The sequence below is a fragment of the Oryctolagus cuniculus genome, chromosome 3 (assembly GCF_964237555.1).
Source record: "Oryctolagus cuniculus chromosome 3, mOryCun1.1, whole genome shotgun sequence".
NCBI classification, from domain to species: domain Eukaryota; kingdom Metazoa; phylum Chordata; class Mammalia; order Lagomorpha; family Leporidae; genus Oryctolagus; species Oryctolagus cuniculus.
The window spans coordinates 54,558,611-54,582,231 of NC_091434.1; the positions used below are offsets into that span (position 1 = coordinate 54,558,611).

A 23,621-nucleotide genomic window follows, 5' to 3' on the forward strand; every position below is an offset into this window, starting at 1 on the left:
TAGCAGCAGCCATGAAACTGATATGGAAAGTCTCAGCAAATTGTATGGCTGAATGAATAAACCAGTGTAATCAATTCTCCCATTAGGCTGAACAGTAGCTACAAAAATGTAACCCCATATGTGGGGAGCAACTCGGACTAGACTAAGTTACTGGAATTAAGACTTATTCTATGCATCTGCTCTCCCACAATATGGCACTGAGAAGGGAGTAAACAACTTCTACACAGCTGCCTCTCGCCAACTTGAGTGATGACCTGCAGGAGCTGATCCTGCTCCTGATTGGAGGAGAGCAGTGTACTCGGCGTGTGGGTAGCAGAGTTGGGATTGGTGGAAGAGGACTATAAAGGAGGAGAGAGACAACATGCACCAGGAACATCTAAGGGGAACATCCGGATAACATCTGAGCAGCCCCCAAGAGAGCCGGCCGGTGGTGTGCTGCTCCCCCGCAGAAGTGGGGAAAGTGGCAGGGGGAGCCGCCCTTCCACAGAGGTGGAAGGATCGGCAGCCAAGCCGGGAAGGACCAGCAGCAAACCTGGGAAGGGCCGAGCAGACAAAAGAACAGCGCAGGGTCCAGTGTCGTTCCTCCATGATGAGGGGGAGCAACACCATATTTCAATTTGATAAAGGAAATCACAAAACAACCATGTTTCACTCCTCTTTTTCTGTCCCTGCCTTTGTACTTACCTCCAGGGGTTTTACATCCAGTCGTCCTGTCATATTCAATGAGATACGTCTTTCTTTCTTTTTGTTTCCTACAGTATATGAGTCTAGGGAGGAGTAACTTCTCCCATTTAATGATGCTTTTCTCAGTTCTGCTATGCTATGTCCTGTTCTTTTTATACATTCCATCTTAATTTTCTCAAGTGGTTTTGTTTTCACAGAAATGACTGCTAAGTGTTCTGAAACAATATTCGGATCTATTTTGATTGGTTTTTTCCCAACATGTGGAACTATTTTAATTGGAAATTCTTCTTCATAAAAATATTGATCTGACTCTTTGTGTAAGTCAGGCATCATTTTAACAGCATGTACTTGCGCCTTTTCAACAATTCTATTGAGATCTAGATCTCCAAAGAGACCAGAATCTGCACTTTTTGTACTATCTGTACTTAGTGGGAAATTTAAAACTTCATCAATGATTAAACTAGCCACTTTATCAGGGAGTAGTATTTTTGTATCTTTTACATTATAAATTTCTTTATTTGTTCCAGAATATTGCAACACATTACTGTAAACAGAATTAACAACCTGAGAAACCATTTCTGTATTTTCTGGATTTGAAAAGTGTTTTCCAGGATTGGCAGGATTGGTAAGATTAATATTACTTCTGGAAATTTCAGCTGTTACAGATTTTGTCAGTTGAGATGCGATTTTATTTAACTTAGGCTGTGACATGTCGCTTGTGTCTTTGCTTGAGGCACTTGGTGTCCTTACCAGTTTAGCTGACAATAAGGCCAGTATTTCTTCTAAAAATTTTCCATCTAACATAGAAAATTTTTGAGATGAAGATTTGTCCTGGAACTTAAATTCATCAGTAATTTTGATCACTTTTTCCATAACTTTGACAGCTTCCAGAACTAATTCTGTACTTGACACTTCTTTCTCTATTTGAGGCTGAAATTCAGAATTGGAAATTTCTCTTACCATTAAAAAACCTATTATATCAGAGAGAACATTGCTGTTACCCATTAAGTCTTTAAATATAGAAGTATAAGAGCCAGAGTGGTTTAAAATATTGGTATAAACAGCATTAACTACTTTTTCAATACTTGCATTGTCAGCTAAAGGTACAGTGGGGAATTCCTTGGCTGGTTGTATAAGTTTAATCTTGCTTTTGGAGATAAATTCTTGTATTGACTTTAATATTTTTGATATTATTCTCTGCACTTCAGTTTCTCGAGGAGTGGTTCTTTCCTTTTGCTCTTTTGGAAACACTGATAAAAGCTTTGATAAAAATTTTACGGCAATTTCTTCTATAATGTTATATGAAAGCTTAACTTGTGATGGTTCAGGCGGTGGGACACCAGTAGTTTGGATAACGTCTTTAAGAATATTTTCAACAATACTATCAACTTCTGAATACTGATATGTACTTAGCTCTCCGCAAAAATACTTCTGCAACTGATTGCCAGCTATTTCTTGTATAATTAAATCAACTAGAGTTTCTGAAAGGATTCTGCATCCACTGATTACACAATTTTGTATGATCTCTTGGGATCCAAACTGTGGCAAAAGATTATTATATATAGACTGAACTATTAATTGAATAATTTCATCATCATTGGGATGTAAGGATTCTACATATTGAATATTTATATCTTCACTTTTGGAGATTCCTATTGCAACGGTATTTAGTAACTTCATTTGAAGGAAATCCAGTTCTGTGAGTATACTGCCCTCAGAAGCTTTTACTTTGGGGCTGGTGTTGGATATAGTTGAGAAAATTTTTGACAAGAGAGCAGCAATTACATCCTCTAAAAATTTATATGATAGTATTATAGTATATGGTGATGATGTCTGACATTCCTTGCTGGCTGTCTGGGCTACCTTTTGGACCTTTTTACAAATATCTCTTGATTCCAGAGGCAGACAGGCTGAAACTGGAACATTATCACAAGTTTTCAAGTTAAGCTGATGCTGAAAAATTTCATTTATCACTGCACTAGTTAGCTTTTTAGCTAAATCTTCCCCATTACTATTTATATTCTTGCAAATAGAATCTTGAGATTTATATTCCTTCAAAATGTTGCAAATAGAAGAATGGACAACTTTATTGACCAACGTTTTATCAATTGAGAGCATTTTATCAAGGAAAGGCTTTTCATCTGAAGAAAGTTGTTTGTGGGTATGTGGCATTTTTTCTGTAGCTTTGTTCTTAATACTGGATGATGCTTTATCTGTAGTTGGTTCTTTATAACTGGGTGGTGCTTTAGAAACTGAAGACAATTTACCGGCAGGCGGAAAAGACTGATTTTTTTTATCGGGCCTAAATACCTTAATGTGAGCATCTGAAAACTCTTTTAAAAGTGAATCAATAAGTTTCATGGCTGTGTCATACAGTTCAACTTGATTTTTATAATCATGTACATTTGGATATTCATCACATGCTTGTGTTTCTGGTGAAGATGAAAATATCAGTTTGTTAACCATTTCAGTGATAACATCTTCTAAAAATGTAGCAGGAAAAATGCTAGGTTTACCTTCTGGTAGGTCCTGGGGTTGGTCTGGATTACTAGATTCATTTATAATCTCTTTCTCTTTTAATTTTTGTTTCTCATTCTCTCTTGTTCTCTCTTTCTCCGTATCTTTTTCTCTTTCCATTTCTTTCTCCTTTTCCTTCTCAATTCCTTTTTCTTTTTCTCTCTCTTTCTCTTCTTTCATTTTGGCAGGGACATTTTTGTTTATTGAGGGGGATAAATCTTTCGTTATAAATGATGGTGCAAAATCTTTGTCAATATTTTTAATTACATTCAATGCTGTATCACCTTGGGAGATTTTGCTGTATCTGTGTTTTGAAAAATGTGCTGGTTCTTGAGAAGGTATTGGTAAAACATTTTCATAAATATTTTCTATGACATTTTCAACATATTCATACTCTGAATGTTGTTCCTCATCCATATCTATGTGAGCTGAAGAGTCTTTCCCTTTCTCATTGGTTGGCTTTTGTAATCTTTCCAAAGTTTTGTCTGTGGTAGTCCCTATATTTCTTTGTTTGGTATTCAAATAAGATAAATGAAAGGCCACACCATCTTTTTTCAATGAGCTTTCTTCTGTACTATCAATCTTCTTTACATTTTCTATTTCAATATCTGGCTTAATTCCTTCCTTTTCATATTCTGTGTTATCAGTTGCAACTGAAATATGTGTGTGTAATTCATTCCCATATCCCTTCTCAACTTTTCTTTCCTCAATTCCATTATCTTTAAGTATCTTACTGAAATTCAACTCTTGAGTACCTTTCCTTTTTATATTGGTAGTTGAAGTAATTTTTGATATATTGTCACTGCATTTTTGTGTGGGAATTCTCAATCTATTTACACTCTCTTTCTTTTTATTTGCCACACATGTAGCTGATGCTGACCTCAAGTTAATCATATTGCCTTTTAGAACGGTGGTTACAGAATTAACTACTGGATTTTGGATATCAATTTTTCTCATTGATGTGTCCTTGGTTTTGATACTTTTTGTTCTATTCATTACATTTCTATCTATTTCCAAAGTGTCCACTGTATTTTTCTGAACTGAGCTTAGAGAACTGTGTTCATATGAATGTTCTGGCAAAGTAAGTTGGTTCCCTTTTAAGCACCTAGTTAGCTGTGTAGTTTTTTGTGGTAGATGTTGAACCCTTTGGGTAATGTTATCTGGATCTAGAAATGAAAAGAAGGTAGAAGACCAATTTCCTGAAAAAAGTGGTTGAATCTTAAATGCAGAGATTGCCTTCTGGGCTAAAGTGGCAATCATCTCTACAACAATGTTACTATTATTTTTTGGAATGTCATCAGATGAGTATTTTCCTATGAACTGATCATATACAAAATTGGATATTTTATCAACTGCCTCTTTATCAATTGGAGGGAAGGGAAATATTTCTTCAGCATGTGGTAAAACTTTAATTTCGCTTTTCCTAAATTCTCCAATCAAAGAGTTTGCAAATTTTATAGCCAAGCCCACTATGTCAGGCTCTGGCATTTCTTTTTTCGTAGAATCTTCAATGATAGTTGGGTCAGCACAAAATTTGTGAACAAGGTCAACGATTACATCTTCCAAAAATGTAGCTGAATATAGAGAAGGCTGTGTCTTTTCTTTACCAGATTTAGCAAGTACAGATGCATGGTCACTAGAACATGATTCCTCATCATTTAAAAATGGCTGTAAATGATGATTCACTATTTCCTTCAAAATGAAGCTGGCTATTCTACTTAGAAAGGATCCTTGGTTTTTGTCTGCATCTTTCTGTACTTCAGCTTGGAATTCAGAATTTTTCAAAATATTATTGCATACAGAGTCAGTAAAATTTTCAATAGCTTCTAGCTGTATACTTTCTGCATTCTCCTCTGCTGTAGCAAGTCGGATCTCATGTTCAGAAATTTCTTTTATAATTTCGTCAGTCAGTTTTGAAGCTGCATCCACAGAATCATAATCTGGTGGAAACTCTTCCTCTTTAAGTTCATTTTCTGTGCTGGATGAGGGGAAAATATGCACTAGAAGCTTGTAAATCATATCTTCTAATAGAGAACGAGGCAACACAGTAACGCATGATGGAAAGGCACAGCTATCTTTCATGATGATATTGAGCACATTTCTGATGATATTATCAGCTCGAAGGGAAGAATAGGAAGAAGACAGTAATTCTCCTGAAATTAATGACTGCATCTGATAATCATAAATTTCTTCCAATAGCAAGTTATATATTTTCTTTCCAAAAGAGTTAGTGTCACTTTGTATAGCCTTATATACTTGAATCAGAGATTTATATTCACCTAATATTTTTTCATAAATTATGTTTACTGTTTTTTGAACCATTTCTTTATAGCCCTCTGAGAAATACAAATTCTCATCAATGCTATCCGCAACCAAAATCTCTGATGTGTCAAACTCCAGAATAATTGATTTTACTAATGTTGTAACAATGTCAGTAATTCTGGCTTTTGCTCTTTCTGGGTTTTCAGCAGCCGAAACATTGTTTGTGAATGCATAAAGGATTTTACATAAAAGTTCAGAAATTACATCCTCTAAAAAGACAGCGGAATTCACAATGAAAGATAATTTTCTTTGTTTAGGATCTAGTTCTTTCTGTTTATAAGTTCTATCAACTGAAGCTGAAAGGAGAGTTTTATCCCCAGATAAAAATGACTGGAGATGATGGTTAAAAATTTCTTTTATTATAAAGCTTGCTATTTTTGAAACAGGTACGTTACTTATGCCTTTCTTATCTTTTGTAAGAGACTGGTACAAATTTGAGTAAGAAAGATCAGCATAAATGGAATCAATCATAGATTGTACATCTTTTTCAGAAATTGTATTTTGTTTTTCATTCCCATCTTTAATAATACATATTGCATGCTTTGAAATTATTGACATGATTTCAGTTATCAATTTTATGACTGTTTTGTTTAAGTCTGATGGAGAATTATCTGAATGTTCTAAACTGGAGTCAAATGGACTCATCTGAGATATAAGGTGAGTGACTATTTTTTCCAAATGAGTATGTGGTAACATAGTAGTATATTTTGTTGAAGTCTTTCTTCGAAATAGTGATTTACTAATATCATGCTGAACTCTCTTAATCAAAGCATTTGCATTGAGTTTGGAATATGATTTAAAAGGCAGATTTTCTATAACATCAGGATGAATTTGGAAATCAAAAATCTCAGCCAGGATAACTTTAGTTACTTTTGCAGCCAATGTCATTGTATCATTTAGAAAATCTTTACCAGGTATTTTTTCCATTTCATATTCTTGTAAAACTTTACTGTAAATTGTGTCAATAATTTTTTTTAATACATCATTCTCCACTGGAGGTAAGTACAGTTGTTTTTCAGCATTATCTACAATGCTAATTTGGGCTTTTGAGAATTCCCCTATTATCAAGTGTATGAGTTGTTCAGCTTTATCAAAGAGTTCGTCTTCAGAGTGTCTTCCTGATTTTGTTTGTACGATGCCTACTACCCTGTGGAATATTTTACTTAAAGCCCCACAGATGACATCTTCCAAAAAATCTGAAGAATAAGCACTAACATAAAATAATTGCCTTTGTTCATCATCAAACTGCATGTATGGTGAAGAAGATAATGATTTTTCTTCCAAAAATGGAAGAAGATGTTTTTGACAAATATATTTAATGATAAAACCTGCTATTCTATCAATAAGGACATCATTACTGCTTGTGATATTTTGCTCAGCTAATTCTTGAGAGCCAGAGTTTTGTGAAATATTTTCAAATACTGAATCAACAAGATGCTGAACATCATCTTCTGAATAAACAAACTTGTTTTCTTCTTCATCTTTTGAAAATCGAATTTCATGCTGGGAAATTTTCATTCTAATATCACTGATTAGGTTAGAAGCTATCTCATTGAAATTCTCTCTTGATACGTCTTTTGGAGCATCTGTGTTTGAAACCATGCTAGATTCACACGGAAATAATCTAGACAATAACACTTTGATCATGTCTTCTAAAAATGTGTATGGCAGCAAGGTGTTATATGGAGGTGAACTCTGGTTTGCCTTGGTAGATTTGCTGACATTAGTAATGACATCCTGAACAATAGTCTCTACCATCGGAATAGAATAGGAAGAAGCTGACAAATCCCCAGAAAAGAATGGGTGAAGAAGGGAATCTGAAATATTTGCTACAATCAAATTGGCAATATTTTCCAGGAAGACTTCATTATCTTTAAACTCTTTATCAATGTCAGGGTCTAACCCAAGCTGTTTTAAAACATTTCTATAAACTGAGGTGACAAGTTCATCCACAATATCTAAATCTAGAGAGGGGTAAGGTTGTTCCTTTTCATCACATAGAATGTGAATTTTAGACTTCTCAGAATGATTATTTATTAAGTTTACTATTTTCTGGGCCATTTCTTCTAACTCAACTTCAGTGTTAGGCTTTGGGCTGAAAATTTTTGATAGAAGTCTGGTAACAATCTTTCTTACAAATGAATCAGGGTGAATATTAAAGGGTAGTGGCTGCTGGGGTCTGCTGGTCTTTATGACTTCACTGATAACCTGTTTAACCATATGAGATACTTCATCAGGTGGAGATGCTGGGCGGGGTAAAACCTCTCCACCCAAAAACGGCTGAAGATGATTGTCAATAATCTCTTGGATAATAAAACTGGTGATTTGGTCTACTATAATTGGACTTCGGCTGATTATGCTTTTCTGTATTGAACCAAGAGATTCAGACATTTTCAAAATATTACCATAAACAGAATTGACCATTATTTCAAGGTTTTTTCCTAGGCATAGATATTGATTATCACATATAGTGAATCCAATTTTATGTTTTGAAATGGCTGATATAACCTTATTTATTATGCATTCAGACATTTCATTGAAATCTGAACTCATTAGATATTTTTTTTCCATGGAGGAAACCTTACTGAGTGGGGGAATGAGCTGAGATAAAAGTCTTCTGATGACGTCTTCTAAAAATGACTGTGATAACATAGTGCTATAGGTTGCTGAAGACTTAGTTTGGCAAATGAACTTTCTTAGATTGTTTTGAAGCTTCTGTAGTATAATTTCAGCTTTGAGAGGGCCATAGGATTGAAATGGGAGCTTTCCTCTGAAGCAAGATGGCAGTTGGTAATCTAAAATCTCTAACAATATGCCATTAGTTATTTGTTCTGCTAATGAGGTATTGTCATATGTCATATTATTACCACAGGTTACTTTCAATTCATATTGGTGTAAAACATCATAATAAACTGAGTCAACAATTTTGTTAATAGCTCCTTTTTTCACTGGTGGGAAACACAGCCTTTCTACATCATTTCGTAGAACACTGACTTGTGCATTATTAAACCCAGTCACTACATTGTTGACAAGTAATGTATTTATCTCATTGAGACAAGCCTCAGTGATATTGTTGCATTTCCCCCACAAAGAGGTGGAGAGATTAAAAAACAATTCTGAAATTATTTCCTCCAAAAATGTGGCTGAAAAAACAGTGGTATTCATATCTTTTTGATGTAGCTTGTTGGTAATGACAATTGCATTTATTTCCTTTGATTCTTGTCTTTTAAGAAAAGAAGATTTTACTGTACATTGTTTGCCAAATGGTTCTTTTGTTTTGGAGCCAACCATAATAGGATTTTCCAAGGGTTCTTTCAGATAATTACCATCATAACTCATAAATCCTAAAGAACTTTTAGTTTGTCCTAATTCTATTAATTGTGGTCCTTGTGCTTTTGTGAAACTAGACTTCATTTCTTTTGTTCTATAGCTCAAGTGATTGTTTGCAGAAGGTAGATTTTCAGGAGCTTGTTGGAGACTTTGAGATAGTTTCTCCATCAAGGATTTAACCAATCTGTGGGAAATAATAGTAAGTAAAGAATCTGATGACAATACATTTTGATTCATTTCTGCCAGATTTTCCGAAAGATCTAATATGTCATCTTGAAGTTGTTCACAGTCCATTGTTCCCTTAAAATAATCAAATTCACCATCTTCTATACTTTGAAGTATTTTTGAAAGCTGACATTCTTTTGATATTTCATCAGATGAAGAACCATTATCAAGGAAAACAGTGCTTGTGCATTTTTCCAAAAGTGTTCTAGTAAGTTTCTCACAAATAACATTGAGAAGAAAAACTGATTTTGAAGAGAGTCCCAGGTTTCCTCTACTTAAGCTATTACTTTGATTGCTATGATTATGTGGGGAAGGGAAACATGTTTTTGCTAATTTATCAGAATCCATATCTCCATCTGGGCATTCATCTGGCAAAAATAAATCTAAAACAATATCAAAAACTTTATTGACTACTTCTTTGGATTCATGAGTTTTTAGACTACAAGCCAGGCTGTCTAACTTTTGTGCCAGGTAATTTAATTTATTTTTTTGAATGAGTTGATCAATTTGATGAGTAGATGATTCAGAATCTATGGGAACTGTCTGCCTTGCTATTGTATTTGTTTTGCTGCAAATGGACACACTATTGCTTCTGAGTGAAGAAAGTGATTGGTTTCTTCCACTGCTTTCAAAGTGATGATTTATTCCTATTTCTTTGGATAGTACATGAATCACACCTATTAAGAGATCTTGAAAGAGATTATCAAAATCAGCAGAAGCTACTCCTGGACAGTAAATGTATTTTGTTTTTATAGAAATCATTTGCTGTGCAATATCAGCTTCTATAATATTACCATTAAAAAGGATTTCAATAATGATTTCAGAAATACTTAAAGCAAGTTCTCCAAGAGAAATGGACCTACTCCCAAACATGAAAGAATGAATTGAAATAAACTTGTTAAACGCTCCATCTTGGCTTTCCCATGCTTTCTCTTTCTCTTGATCCTTCTTGATGTCATCAGAAATGCTGGAAGTTAAATGGTAAATTACTGACTTGGTGAGATGCTCACAAAATTGATATATTGAGGAATCACCATATATGCTTCTTAGAGGCTGTTTTTGTTCATATTTTTTCTTTGACAGTGTAGAAACAATAGACACTTTCTCCTCAGTGGAAACTTTAAAAAAGAAAACATTACTATTTTTAGCATGCATTATGGGAAATACGGGACATTCAATATAATTGTTATTATTTACATATGTGTTTTTGCCTTTGGAGCACATCTCTAAAGAAAAAGAAAAATACAGTAAAGAAAGCAATTATATTTTCCTGAAATACTTATTTTTTGCTTATGGAATCTTAACTGTAGCCCAAAAGCTGAGAAAACAGTTCCAAATAACTCAAATTTCTAAGTCAGATGTGTGCATGGTTAAAGACACCTAACAAGCAAATAATCCTGGGCCACAGAAATTATTTTCAGGTTTCATAGATCATCCTCTCATGCCTCTAGTAATACTGAAGAGCTCATATAATTATTTTAAAATATTTTCAGTCAAAACATTAGTTTTATGCTCTGGTTTACTTTTAGGACAATAAGGAGTTGAGCTGTAAAAACAACTTGACTAAAATAAATGTGCCAAATCTAGGGATGTTAGTGGTAGTTTTCAGTGTTAGTAATACTTGAACCCCTAGACTATACTTTGTCAAAAGAAGGAGGGTCAGCCAGCAAGGCAAAGGTCTGTTTTCTTTGTTTATTCAACAAATTGTTATAAATTGTTATTTACTTGGTATGGCCAACTTCTGGGAGTGGCAGTTACAGCAACACACAGGTTTTTTCAAAGTTTCTTACTAAATACAGAATCAATTATTATTCATGGATAAACAGAAAAACTCTGTAGAGAAAGAAGGTTTTAGGTTGAGCCTGACTGCCAGGTAGGATTTGGCCATACCAAGATGGAATGAGTGGGGAACGGGTATTCCAAGTGGAAGAAGGCAGACCCTGGACATGCCAAGGAGTAGATAACAGATAATCACAAATGATATGAAATCACAGAGCTACTCTTTATTTTTCTAATTTAATTGGGTCGTGCCTGAAGAAATTTTGTTTCCAATTGATGACGAACAGTGCCCACCTTAAGAGAATACTGGTTTTTAGGATGTTAAATAACTGCTTAATGGATGTGAGTAGGGCTGCTACTATATCTTCTCCTATTTGAACAATGGGCAAGTAACATATCTGGACTGGTACTGTAGCAATTAAATACTGGTAACTGGAACTGTTGATCCAGTTTAAAGCTATTATCTGGTTATTAGATAAAACTTTATTGAATTGCAAAATTATCCTTTTAGATATACAAAAAAGACATATATAGCAAACTTAGCTATGTGTGTGTGTGTGTGCGTTTGTGTGTGTGTGTGTGTGAGAGAGAGAGAGAGAGAGAGAGAGAGAGAGAGATTGATTCTTAGGGAATACAAGCCTTGCAAGTATATGTTTAGTGTACTACACCTTAAAGGAAGTTAAGTCAGAATACTAAAATGCAAACAGCTTGTTAATTCTACTGCTGTCAATGACTGTGAATAATAATTGCAAATGCTTCAATTATATACTTTAAAAAGTAGTTGAGTAACTTTCACAGATTAACTGTAAATGCCATATGATCATAAAGAAGTCAGGTATAAGAATAGTAAAAATTCTTTTGAATACATGCCTTAGGCTCAACCAAAATCTCCTGCTCTTAAAATTATCTCATTTTCTCTTTCAAGCCATATAAATCTTCTACATTTTAAAAGCAATTAAATAGACACCCTACCTCTGAGACTATTTTCAGTAAAACAGCAAATATAGGTTCTTAGATATGATCTCTTAAATACATTTTAAAACTATTTTTCTTAAATTATGCCAACTTTTAAAATAAGCTATCTCCTGCCTACCTCTAGTTTTGAAGTTCTTGAAATGTGCGACGACTGATGTGGTGACATGTCTTGCTACCAAATGAATTTCATTAGGACCTAGTTCATGATCAACAAAAGAAATGACTTCAACTTCTTTCAGGGTCTCTGTTTTCGCTGGGTACCGGCCATTTTGCCATTTTTGCAATAACGAAAAATCTCCTGTGCTGGCTTCAGGATTTTCTTCTTTAAACATAAAATTGATTCTTTTATTCCACATTCTAAGCAAACTTATCTCCTCATTCTTTTGTCCTCCCGATATTTTAGTCAAAGGGCTTTGCTTTGATATGAAAAATGGTTTCATTGTTTCCATGCTTTCATTAGGGTGTAGTTGACTTGGAAAGTCATAGTTTGACAGTACAGTATTTACAATATTTTCTGCAGCTAAACATATTTTGAGTGGAGAAACAGTTGTTTGAATTTGGTTTGACTCAATAAACGGTTTGGGAGTCTCATAATAAAATACTCTTGGATTTTTATCTTTTCCCACTTCTATGAATGACATGACTTGTTTAAATGCTGCTTCTGTGGAGTCATTTGCTTTCCTGGACAGTTTTTGCAAGACACTGTCTTCAGAGGGTGAACTGTTTTTCTTAACAGCCTCATCAAATTTGCCAGTGACTGATTTTCTTGACAGGGGGCTTTGTGTATTATTTCCAAAGCACGAGGACATAATTTTTGAATCTGGCCTTTCCATTGGCTCTGAGCTTTTAATTTTATCTTCTACAGAGGATCTGACATTTGAGAGTAAATTTGGTGGAAACTTGTACTTGCTTTTCATATTTTCCTCTGAATCAAACAAGCAGTTAGGGATTCTCCTTTGTGGAGGATTATTTTCCAAACTGGCTTCTTTTAACTTCGATGTGGGCATGTTCATATTAGTTGCTAATTCAGCATGATTAACAATGTAGGCTTTCTCAACTCCTTGGAACAAACTTTCCTTTGGGAGGTTTTTGATCAAAGATTCACTGAAATGAGTACACTGTTCCATTAGTGTGCCAATGATCTCACTTGCTGCAGTGTTCTCTTTCAATATACTACTTGAAGATGGTTCCAATTGGCTTATTTCTTTGTCTAGTTTGTTCTTAATTGTACCAAGCATGTCACTGACAATATCGACAGCATATGTAAGTAATTCTGAATGGAACGAATGAACCTTTAGAAGGGTATTCTGAATGTTTTCTTTGGAAACAATACTGTTTGACATGGATTCATCAGAAAACTTTTTTAGTGGTTCTAATTTTGGCAGCATCTTCTTGCTTAATAGTCTCTGTTGGACAGGAGAAAGGCTTTCTATAGGCATTTTCACTATTTCAGAGAATTCATATTTAGAGATATGCTTAAATTGCAAGTCCACAAATGACTCTAAAATATCTAAAACCCTTTGTACAATCTCTCTAACATTTTGGTTGCTAGAGTCCACAGAAGTTTGATCTTTCGTCTTCATGTTACAGGTTGATAAATTGCTGAGCATGCCCGTGGTTGGAAAGCCATGTTTACTGGTAGCAGTTATGTACTCTTTCCTGTTTGTTAGAGTTGCTTTGCTATCCACAGTGGGCATCTGGGACAAAAAGCACAACTGTAATTTTTCAAATAGTATTTCAACAATTTCCCTTCCAAACATATTAATTTGTGCTTTAGCATTCTCAGGTCTAGAAGAAACTCTTTTATAATGATTATAGAACCTACTTTCACAATCCTCAAAAGGTGGCAAATTTAAAAGTGAAAGAGAATATTCTAAATTTTTTGCCTTTATTGAAATTTCAGTCAAAACATTTTCAGCTATCACCAGTAGCTTGTATTTTTCACTTTCCATGTCATTTGATTCTGTTTGCCATTTGTCAAACATTTTTTTAAATATGCTGTCTTTAGGGAAAATCTGTTCTAGCTGTGAAGAAACATTTTCCAAATAAAAACATGACTGTTGTTTGGCAAGTGACCCTGCACCTAAGATCCCCTGTGAAACTTTGATATGGTCTGAATATGACAATTTGACTGAATGAGACACATTGTGATTATTTGAAGCATGTAATTCTTGCAAAACTGTGTTAACTATTCTACTTGCTGCCATGATGTGATCTGATTTTAAAGCTTTTATATTCTCCATTGTTCTAGTTTGTTTCACCACTTCAAATTCTTCCACAATTTTTTCCAGAATATTAATTATTATATCCTTGGCATATATTTTTATTTCTGAAGTGGGCAATTTTGCTTCAAGTACGTTTTTGGCATCTCCTGTTGATAGGATGTGTGGCAGACCAACAGCAATATTGGACCAACTCTCTTTCAGGGTCTTCTCTGCAGGACTTAAGTTGGTCTTGCTTTTGATCTTAGCACCACTACCATGCCCAACATTTTGTCTGGTTCTACACTTAGGCAATGAAGTAATTTTTGATCTTGGTTTTAAACCAGTTTTAAAACTTGGCTTTGGGCTGCCCTTACAGCTGACCTTAGAAGTATTTAGCCCTGGAAGTTGCGACTCATCAGAACCATCTTCAAGGGACAAACTCTCTTCTAGATGAAGTAACAGAAAATTCATGATTTTATTGAAAACCATTTGTACTAAATCTTTCCCTACTTGCGATGGTGAATATTGCCAAAAAGTGTTTCCAAACACAGAAAACTTTTGACTGTCTGCTAAAGGATAAACCTGTGTTACCACATATCTAGCAGGGTTACTTGCTTTTCCTATTTGTTTCGTTTCTCTTAAGGGTAACAATTTCGAGTTCTCATTGTTGTCAAGCATTTCCATTTCCCCTCTACTTTTAGTATCTTCATATAATAATGTCACAACTAGAGAGTATATTTTCTCTAAAACACTTTCAACTATGTCATTTGCTCCACTCTGAAAAAAGTTGTTTTGTGTTATATCTGGCTTAATTTTAGAATTAAAATGTGGAATTTCATTAAATGGAGGCAAATCACCTAGGGCTTGTATTACTCTTTGATCTAACTTTCTCAAAAGTTCTTCCACTGCACTAAGCAACTGAGCTTTTTCTTTTTGTTTCGTTTCTCTATTTTTCATAAATATGTCTTCCAAAACAATTTTCTGCCTTTCTTTCTCTAAGTTCATTTGGTTTTGTTCTAATGGATACTTTCTAAGCAGAGAGAGTTGGGTGTTTTTTTCCTTCTGTTTGTCTCCAAGCAATATTTCATTTGCAGACCTTCTATCATACAAAATCTTTAAGATATTATCAACAATTTCACTCATAATAATGTTTTCTTGGAAGGAAATATTATTTGGGTATGGGGACATCTTTTGGATTTCTAAGTCTAAGTCATTTTTAATAAGCTTCAAGGTAGCACTGGCAATGAGGTCAGCATATTCTATAAGGCTAGTTTGTGATAAATTAATTGTGGATCCAATTTTTTCTCCACAACTGGCAAAAGTAGAATCTATAAGCTGTTGACTGAGAACAGGTTCAGTTGATATTTTCAGTACATTCATGTCAGATTCCACTTGGCTTGATTCATGAAAACTGCTGTCATCTTGTCTGCAATTTTCCAATTCTGGGATAACAACTGATTTTCCCTTAGGCTGGAAAGCAAGAGTAATTAATGAACCTATTCTTTCTGTTGCAAAGAACTGTAACCTATTGGAAATAGTTTTAGTAAGGACGTTGGCATTTTCCTCACATGGGTTGGGATATTTCCTGGTTTCTTCTTCCACTACATTTATCTGGTTATCATTAGCACAAGCTGATTTCTTATTTCTTGAATACAGAAAATACTCTGTTTTTCTTTCACTTTTTGGCTCCATAAGTACATGATGGTCACCTGCTTTTGGAAATGTATCACAGATGGTCATGGGCCATCTCGCAGAACTAAGGTGTTTTGCATTTATGCCAAGCATAAAAGCAGAACTAAGACTATGAAGAACAATATTGACTATATCATTAGCTAGCAAAATAGCATCTGATTTAGGAACTGAAAACTTAGGAATAATATTCTTTGTCTCTTCAATGAACATTTTAGAATCTGTTTCTGAATGTTCAGCTATGCTACATTTCAGAGTGGATGCAGGAAACGGGAGATTATTCTGATGCAGTATTTTTTCATAAATATCACATATCATCTCTTCAACAGTATCTTGTATTTGAATCTGAAGTGCTTTTTGATATTCAGTCTTATTGAACAGCTTTTTAATAATACTTTCCTGCTGATCTGAATTATTCTGTTTATTAGAATTGTTTTTATTACATTTGCTTTTACATGACACAATACTTAACACTGAGTTAACAACCTGACTTGTAATACTTTCAGAACCCACAATATTATGTGTTAAAGAAGGACTTTCCCTTTCTTTATCTAATTCATGTTTGATTCCTTGTAAAATCTTTTTAGCCACTTCTGTTGCATATGCATTTAATTTTGACAGAGGCAATTGGCTTAACGAATTGGTCTTTCCTGATTTAATATGATTCATTGAGCCATAGGAAAATTGTTCATCATAATATGAATCTTTGGCTGATAATGATCTGCTAAATGTACTTTTATCTTGCTGGTTAGGTAAAGCCACTGGAACTATGGTACAGACTTGAGAGAAAAAGAGAGATTCTACTTTGGAAGTAACAAAAGTTTCCAAATTTGTCAGTATTGCCTGTACAATGTCTTCAGTTACATTTATATTAACTTGTTTGTCAACACTGAATCTTGATTGAAAAGTACATAGGTTTCTGTCCAACATAGGAACAGACGACTTTCCTTCATAGGTGTGGTTTTGAAAAGAAACATTTGTTGAAGAAGTAATGGCTTTATACTTATTTTCTCTTATATTTCTTTCTACCATTACAGCTGAATAAAGTTTATGAAAAACAGTTCTAACAACATCATTTGCCACTATGGTCACATCTTTTTCAGACACTAAAGGATCCATCATATTACCTGTAAATTGAACAGATGTTTGAGCAATTGGCTCAAGAACATTGTGAGGCATGCCATGCAAGTTTAATTGGTTGATTAAAGCATTTTGAAAAATTTCATTCAAGATATTTCTTATAATGGGAACAACTGGAGATTTATGAGTTTCTTTAAATTTCACCTCAATTTTGTTTAAGGTTCTTTCTAGAACCCGTTGTTCAAGAGCATGGGAGTTAGTTTCTTCTCTTACTAATGCTTTGTCTCTAATAAATTCTTTCTCTCTATGTGTATCATCATCCAGAAATGAATCTGATTCAGCTCCTCCAGGAAGATTTCCACAAGATGGCCTGTAACGGTAAGTTTCCATGTCTTGCTCCTTGGATTCAGTTTCATTAAACATATTTGAGGAGACTGCATCTAAAATTAAATTTACTATATTCTTAAGCACTTGTGTCCCAGGTGGTGAAGTCTTTACACTTGTCTTCAAATCTGAAGGGTTCATATTTAATTCTGTTTGAATAGCCTTCAAAATAGCACTTGATGCCTTTTTTGCATGCATGAATAAAACAGAATGCAGTGGTTCTTCATGAGTATCTGTGAAAACACTATGACTTTCCCATTCCCAGTCCATATTATTATTTTTTTTATTGTCTTCATTGATATCGCCCACAGATTCTAGGTTTCCATTGGCAAATCCTTCTAGTTTAGCAAAAACTGTATTAAGAATATCTGAAGCTATGGCTTTCAGTTTGTTTGGGTGTGTGTCTTCTTTACTCCCTGTTTTTGAAAACATGGGAGAAATAGTTTTTGCCTTGATTTTAGTTACCTCTTGACTATCATCATCCTGGATCATTCTGGAAATTATGCTGGTACATTTGGTCATTTCCTCAATAACTGAAGCAAATGATAGACTGTCAATATCTAGAGACTCTGAGACAGATTTAAATCCAGAACTTGCAAAACTGGTATCCATGTCAAAACAACATAACTTTGCAAGGATGTATTCTAAAATTGTTTTGGAAATCAGCTCAATCTTAGATTGTAATGTAGCAGCCATTTGCCGGTCACTGTTTGTCTTCTCTCTGTTTTGCTGACTACAAGATGGCTGAGACTGAGAATGGGCTCCTGTGACTTTGCTTAACATTTCATGTAGTGTTTCTCCAATTCTATCTAAGACTTGCAATTTGGCTTTCTTTTTGAGATCACTTCTATTATTGACACTCTGGAGAGTACATGGAGTATCCAAACGTTTTTGCAAAGATTTCTTATTCTGACTACTTGGAAAACTGTTTTGCTTATCAGCACTGTGAAGTTCATATGAAGTTTCTGACCTTGCCTTTTCAGAAGGGAGTGAAATATTTTCTTGACCTTCATTTCCACTTAGTAAAATCTCACAAATTAAAGTTAATAATGGACTTCCCGTAACATTATCACCAAGATTTGTGACAAGAGATCCTGATTTCTTATCAGTTTTAACAAAAAATCCTCTACATGGGAGGGTTTTGTTATGATCTATCTCTTTAAGATTTAAGGCTTTTTTATTGCATTCCAGTTCATTCTGTATAGCACGTAAAACGATGTGTACTACTTTAGTTGTGTAAGTACTAAGATGATTCTGTAATGAAGAATGCTTTGCAAGTGAAGGTTTGAAGTGCATTTGCAATTTTGGGCAAATAAATACCTTCAGCCTTTTAAAAATTGTATTAATGATCTTATCAATAATGTCATCTACAGGTTTAGGACCACTTTCTCCAGATTTTAACCCGGAAGTTCTTGCAGGATCTATGTTGATTGAAGATAAATATTTCATTTTCTTTTCACTGTCAAACCATATCTTTAATGGCTTTTTATTTGGCATGTCTTTGACTATGTGGGAAGTATCAGAATTATCTACAACAGTTTGATGAACTGATGATGAAGCAGTATTGGGAATGTAGTTTGATTCCTTATGAAGTATATTTAGCACTGCATCTGTTATTTCCTGAGCCACAGAACTAATTTCTGACACAGAGAACATCTGGTCCATCCGTTCTTGATGTGATGATCCTTGAGGTTTTTCTGAAATAAAAACTGAATCTTCTTTGCTAGTTCTGCAGCCTAAGTGACCAGAAGGAACAGGAGATAAGCCCTTGATCATTTCTGTTAAAATATTTTTAACTATGTTTTCTGAAGCCATTTGTATTTGATACATTTGATTTTGGCTGAAAACATAAATATCTTTATGCAAGCAGGAGTTTTCCTTTAAAATGTCTTCATTATTAAGAGATTGTGGCTCAGTATTTAATCCCCAATCATGTAACGCAATTTTGCTTTGAGAAGGAGGCTTTCTAGATACTTTAATATTTTTTGTGTGTTCAAAACCAGTGTTTTCTTTTGTAAACCAATGATTAGGAATCTTTTCTTGAGATTTTTCTTTTTCATCTCTGAAAGATGAATCAAGAGCATTTTTCACAATTTTGTTTATTTCTTCATTATCATCTTCAGAATAAAGTACCATGCCTGGAACATTAACAGGTGAATATAATCTTCTAGACCTGGGACCATTAGATAACCTAGTGCCAGTGAATCTGTATTTTTCTTCAATATCAGGAGGAATTCTCTCTGAAGGATGTTTACTTTTTGGAACATCAGCTCGCACTGACTCCTCACGGAGTTGGGAGAAGATGCCATCGAGTAGCTGAAGGAGCACTACTGTTTCTTCAGATGCAATTAATCTCTCATTATTGAGTTCAGTTTGTACATAACCTAGTATAATGCTGACTGCTTCCTTTATATGACCAACTAAAGATGACTGGGAAAAAGCATGTGATATTAAACCTTGTATTTCTTCTTTCACAATTAAATTAGCTGTTTCAGGTTGGGGACTACATTTATTGCTGCTCTCTCTTTGAAGGAACATACAAGTTGGATCTTTCTTAGGCTGCTCATTGGAAAGACTGCTTGTGTCTTCAAGATGAAAAAGTTCATTTTGTTTGCAAGATGCAAGAGACATCAGCTTCTCTAAAATGGCTTGCACCATATCTTCTGCAATGTCACTCATGGGTTCCAAAGTATAAGGCAGAGAAGCTTCTAAAGGTTTTCCATTTGATGACATAAAATATTCCTCACTGGCTGTTAATCTTGGTGAAATGTTGACAGACAAATCTTCTTGTGAACATATCTCAACACATTTTTTTTCAACTGCAGACTCTAACTTCTCAAGCATATTTTCCACAATCTCAGAAGCAACTGAGCAGATATCAACATTGGAGAGTAGGTCTTCTTTTTCAGACTCATCTTGGTCAACAAACACTTCAGCAGTAACAGAGGAGAGAGAGGGAATGGCCTGGGTTAAATCAGACATTATTTCTTGAAAAATACTTCCTAAAATCAATTCAGTTTCCCCTTTCAAGTGACATTTAAAATCAACAAAGACATTCTTTAAATTCTTCATCTCATCCACAGCTTTTGTTTTTTTATCACAGAACAATGGACTCACTAAGCCATCTGTTTCAGTGGTAGCATCCTTAGACTTTCTTGGGCCTGTTTCAAATGAGACTAAAAGATGACTATCAGATTTACAACTTCTGAGGTTAGGGAATGAATATACCAAACTGGCCCTGTTGTACTTGAGTTCAGAGGTTATAGATTGTCCTGTCCTGTGGTATGTTGTCCCCACAACTGTTCTTTCTATGTGGGCAGAAGGAGGTTTGAAAGGTGTGGTTGGTCTCCTTACTGACATATCAAGTTCAAAGGTGCAAGGCTCTGTCTGAAATGTTTTAGTTGCTGCAGATGTGTAGTTTCCATATGTAAACTCTTCACTGCATGTGCTGCAGAAACTTGAACTATCTGAAGAGAGGACTGAGTCATCAGACACTGGATATGTGTTATTTTGCAACCTTTCTTCATACTTGGTGATTGCTGGGTATAATATACTGGTCACTGTAGCCACAACCCAGGTCATGATATTCTGAATTATACTATACAGTTCTTCAGAAGTTACCTGGAAAGGGCATGGATTTAAAAAAAAAAACACACACATAAAAATTTACTGTGTTCTGGAGACAGAGAGCAACATTTACATTTTTGTATCAAATACTGCATAGGTGGAAAACTATCATGGTTCAGGAAGAAAACATGGCAAAAAATATAACTACAATTTTGATTAATTTCAAGTCAGTTTAGTTTGTACTATAGTGGATTTTTTTCATAAGTTTCAATTTTTTTCAGTCTCCCTCAGAATGTTTTTATCCCCATCTCCCAGCATTTATTGCTGAGGTAAATTACTCTTTTGTGTGAAAAAAATCATTAAATTGCTATCTGGGCATATAGCATTAAAATATTTTTGGAAAAAGTCACTCTGGAAAATTCCTTAAAGATATATGAAATTACATATAATGAGTTGTGTTACCCAAACAGATGCAGTCAAAATTATTTGTGTTCTTTCAGAGGCACCTGTGTATTTGTGATATAGGATTGGAGAATAAGCTATCTCCTTCCTCATTCTTTGCTGCAAAGGTAAATCTGCTTTCTGTATATATGGAAATCACTGAAGCTAACTGTTAAGAATGACTGTATAGGCATCAATAAAATCTAATGCTTTATAGATATTGTAGGGCTTCATATTCAACAGAAGAGTGTAAATGCAAACTGTTATACAAAAATTGAACAGAGATAATCAAATGAAGAAATTAACTTAGGTAAAAATAAAGGTAAAGGGGTAGAACCTGGACTCAAAGAACCAGGAGGGCTCAGGAAGTGTAATGAAATAGGAATATTCTTCAATTTGATCTGGGAGTGAAAGGCCAGGAACCAGATTTGAATGACCATATCCTTAATGGTCAGTGTTGCTGTTATACATGTAAACTGGGCTAAAGGTGGAAACAGAATACATCTGAAAGATTCTATACTTTCTATTCTAGTCACTTACTGCAAAAATATTTTGGGCTTTCAAAGTCATCCAGCTTATAAAAAAAAAGCATAGTTTAAACTGTTGTAACTCTTAAAACATATAGGATATGAACACAGGATATGAACATTTTGGTAGCAAAACTCGAAGGCTGGTATGTAGGTACCAGGACAAACAACATGATCCCTGTAATATGCTCTTGACAACAAAAATATTGCCTGAGTTAGTCTTAAATTATTCATATTTATGGCAACATAAAAAGAGAATCCCTATGCAGCACACTCATTTCTTTACCCATTTGAGGGAAGGCCATTTTATTCAACTCTAATCCCCAAACTCCTTATATATATATTTTTTCACTTAATGTACAAACAATTGTTAATGATTTGAAAAAAAAATTATTTTGGAATGACAGCAGATGCTATAAAATAGTTATTTGTTTTATATGAATACAGTTTAAACCAAATACCTAAAAATAAAAAATAACTTTTAACAGAGAAGGTAACTATTCCAAGTCAACCATAATCCATATAAAATACAATCCAAGACACTCAACATGTATTCTTCTTCTTATAATGAACAATAAGTATGAGATCTATATTATTACTTTTAGGCTAAGTGTGAGAGGAAAAGAGTCCAACTTCAATACATGAAACACTGATATTCCTAAAGTTTTCTACACAGTGAAATGCAGTAAATAGAATCCTATCTTTTAACTGCTTTACATTGTAATAATGAACTGATAAATGTCCCCCCTTCAGTCAAAGCTTTTACATTTACTGCATATTCTATGAATTAAGGAGATGTCCAAATGAGATAATGTGTCAAAGTATGTGCTGTTCCCAAACCTTTTTGAATGCTGAATGGTCTTCCTAGATCCAGAGTTGGGTCTTACGAAAATATACTATCCTGTCTCTTGCCTTTTCCAAGTCTCAGCTCATAGGTGATCAGTTACCTTTTTATGTGATCTTCTTAAATCACTATGTTCCTTCCCATGAAAAGTACTAGAGAAAGTTCCATGCTTCCTGGCTTATCTGCTACTGACCTTTCCAGAAAGATCTATTAGGCATGTTGATGGCTTTCCAGCACAGAATGGTACATGATGCTGCTTTTTATGATAGCTTCCTCAATAGTCCCCCATTCTATACTACACTTGAGACCCCTGCCAAAAGGGGCAACATTATCTTTAGATGAAATCTTTGGAACAAAACAAAACCTAAGAATTAGCTGAAATAAGCTAGAAAAGAAAAAAAAAAGGGGAAGGAGCAAGATAAACAAACATCAATAGATAATTCGTAGTTATCAGATTCACAGGGATTTTGTTTTTCTTTATGGCACATCAAAAGTATCATGAATACGCTGCATTTTTAGGATACATACTTTTTCTTGCAAGCAATTTTGTAGGATATTCTGTTGCCTGTAAAGTCAAAAAGATTGATCATTGTTGTCAAAGTTAAGAATTTATGAAAGTTTTCCCAAAATTTCTAGTCATTGAATTGGTTTCTTTGCTTTATTTTATGTCTGGGTTTTTCCACAGAAATTCAAATAGAAGAATAAAATTTAGTTTTTTGATCAATTCTCATATTTCAGCTCCTACTTGGGTATTGATGTCTGGATTCAGAAATGTGCTTCATTACTTTAGGGAATATAATTACAGCTGCTACATAAACAATATAGCTATCTGGCCCATGTACTTTTGACACCTTAGTGATACCTGCTTTGTGGTTTGCTGGGGGAAGGAAATAGGATTGGGAGAGAAGGTATAGGTACTTCAGCATGCTAAAAAGAGTGATGGCTATAATAAGACAACTGATCAGAGTTTTCTGATAACTATTTAGCCTCTCAAATCCCATAGTTCCACCATCTCTTTCCTATTTCCCACAGGAGGAAAACAACATGTGAATT

General features: G+C 34.4%; 1 protein-coding gene across 3 annotated transcripts in view; it reads right to left on the reverse strand.

Annotated features, from left to right (window-relative positions):
* The window catches only part of FSIP2 (fibrous sheath interacting protein 2), a 120,097-nt gene that overhangs the window by 24,683 nt on the left and 71,793 nt on the right, over window positions 1–23,621 (reverse strand). For all 3 annotated transcript variants that reach the window (XM_070071516.1, XM_051849368.2, XM_051849367.2), the window contains 3 exons: window positions 23,097–23,133; window positions 11,951–20,810; window positions 685–10,196 (listed from right to left, as the gene is read on the reverse strand). In XM_070071516.1, coding sequence (XP_069927617.1) covers window positions 685–10,196; window positions 11,951–20,810; window positions 23,097–23,133 — 18,409 coding nt within the window. The remainder of the gene's footprint in view (window positions 1–684; window positions 10,197–11,950; window positions 20,811–23,096; window positions 23,134–23,621) is intronic.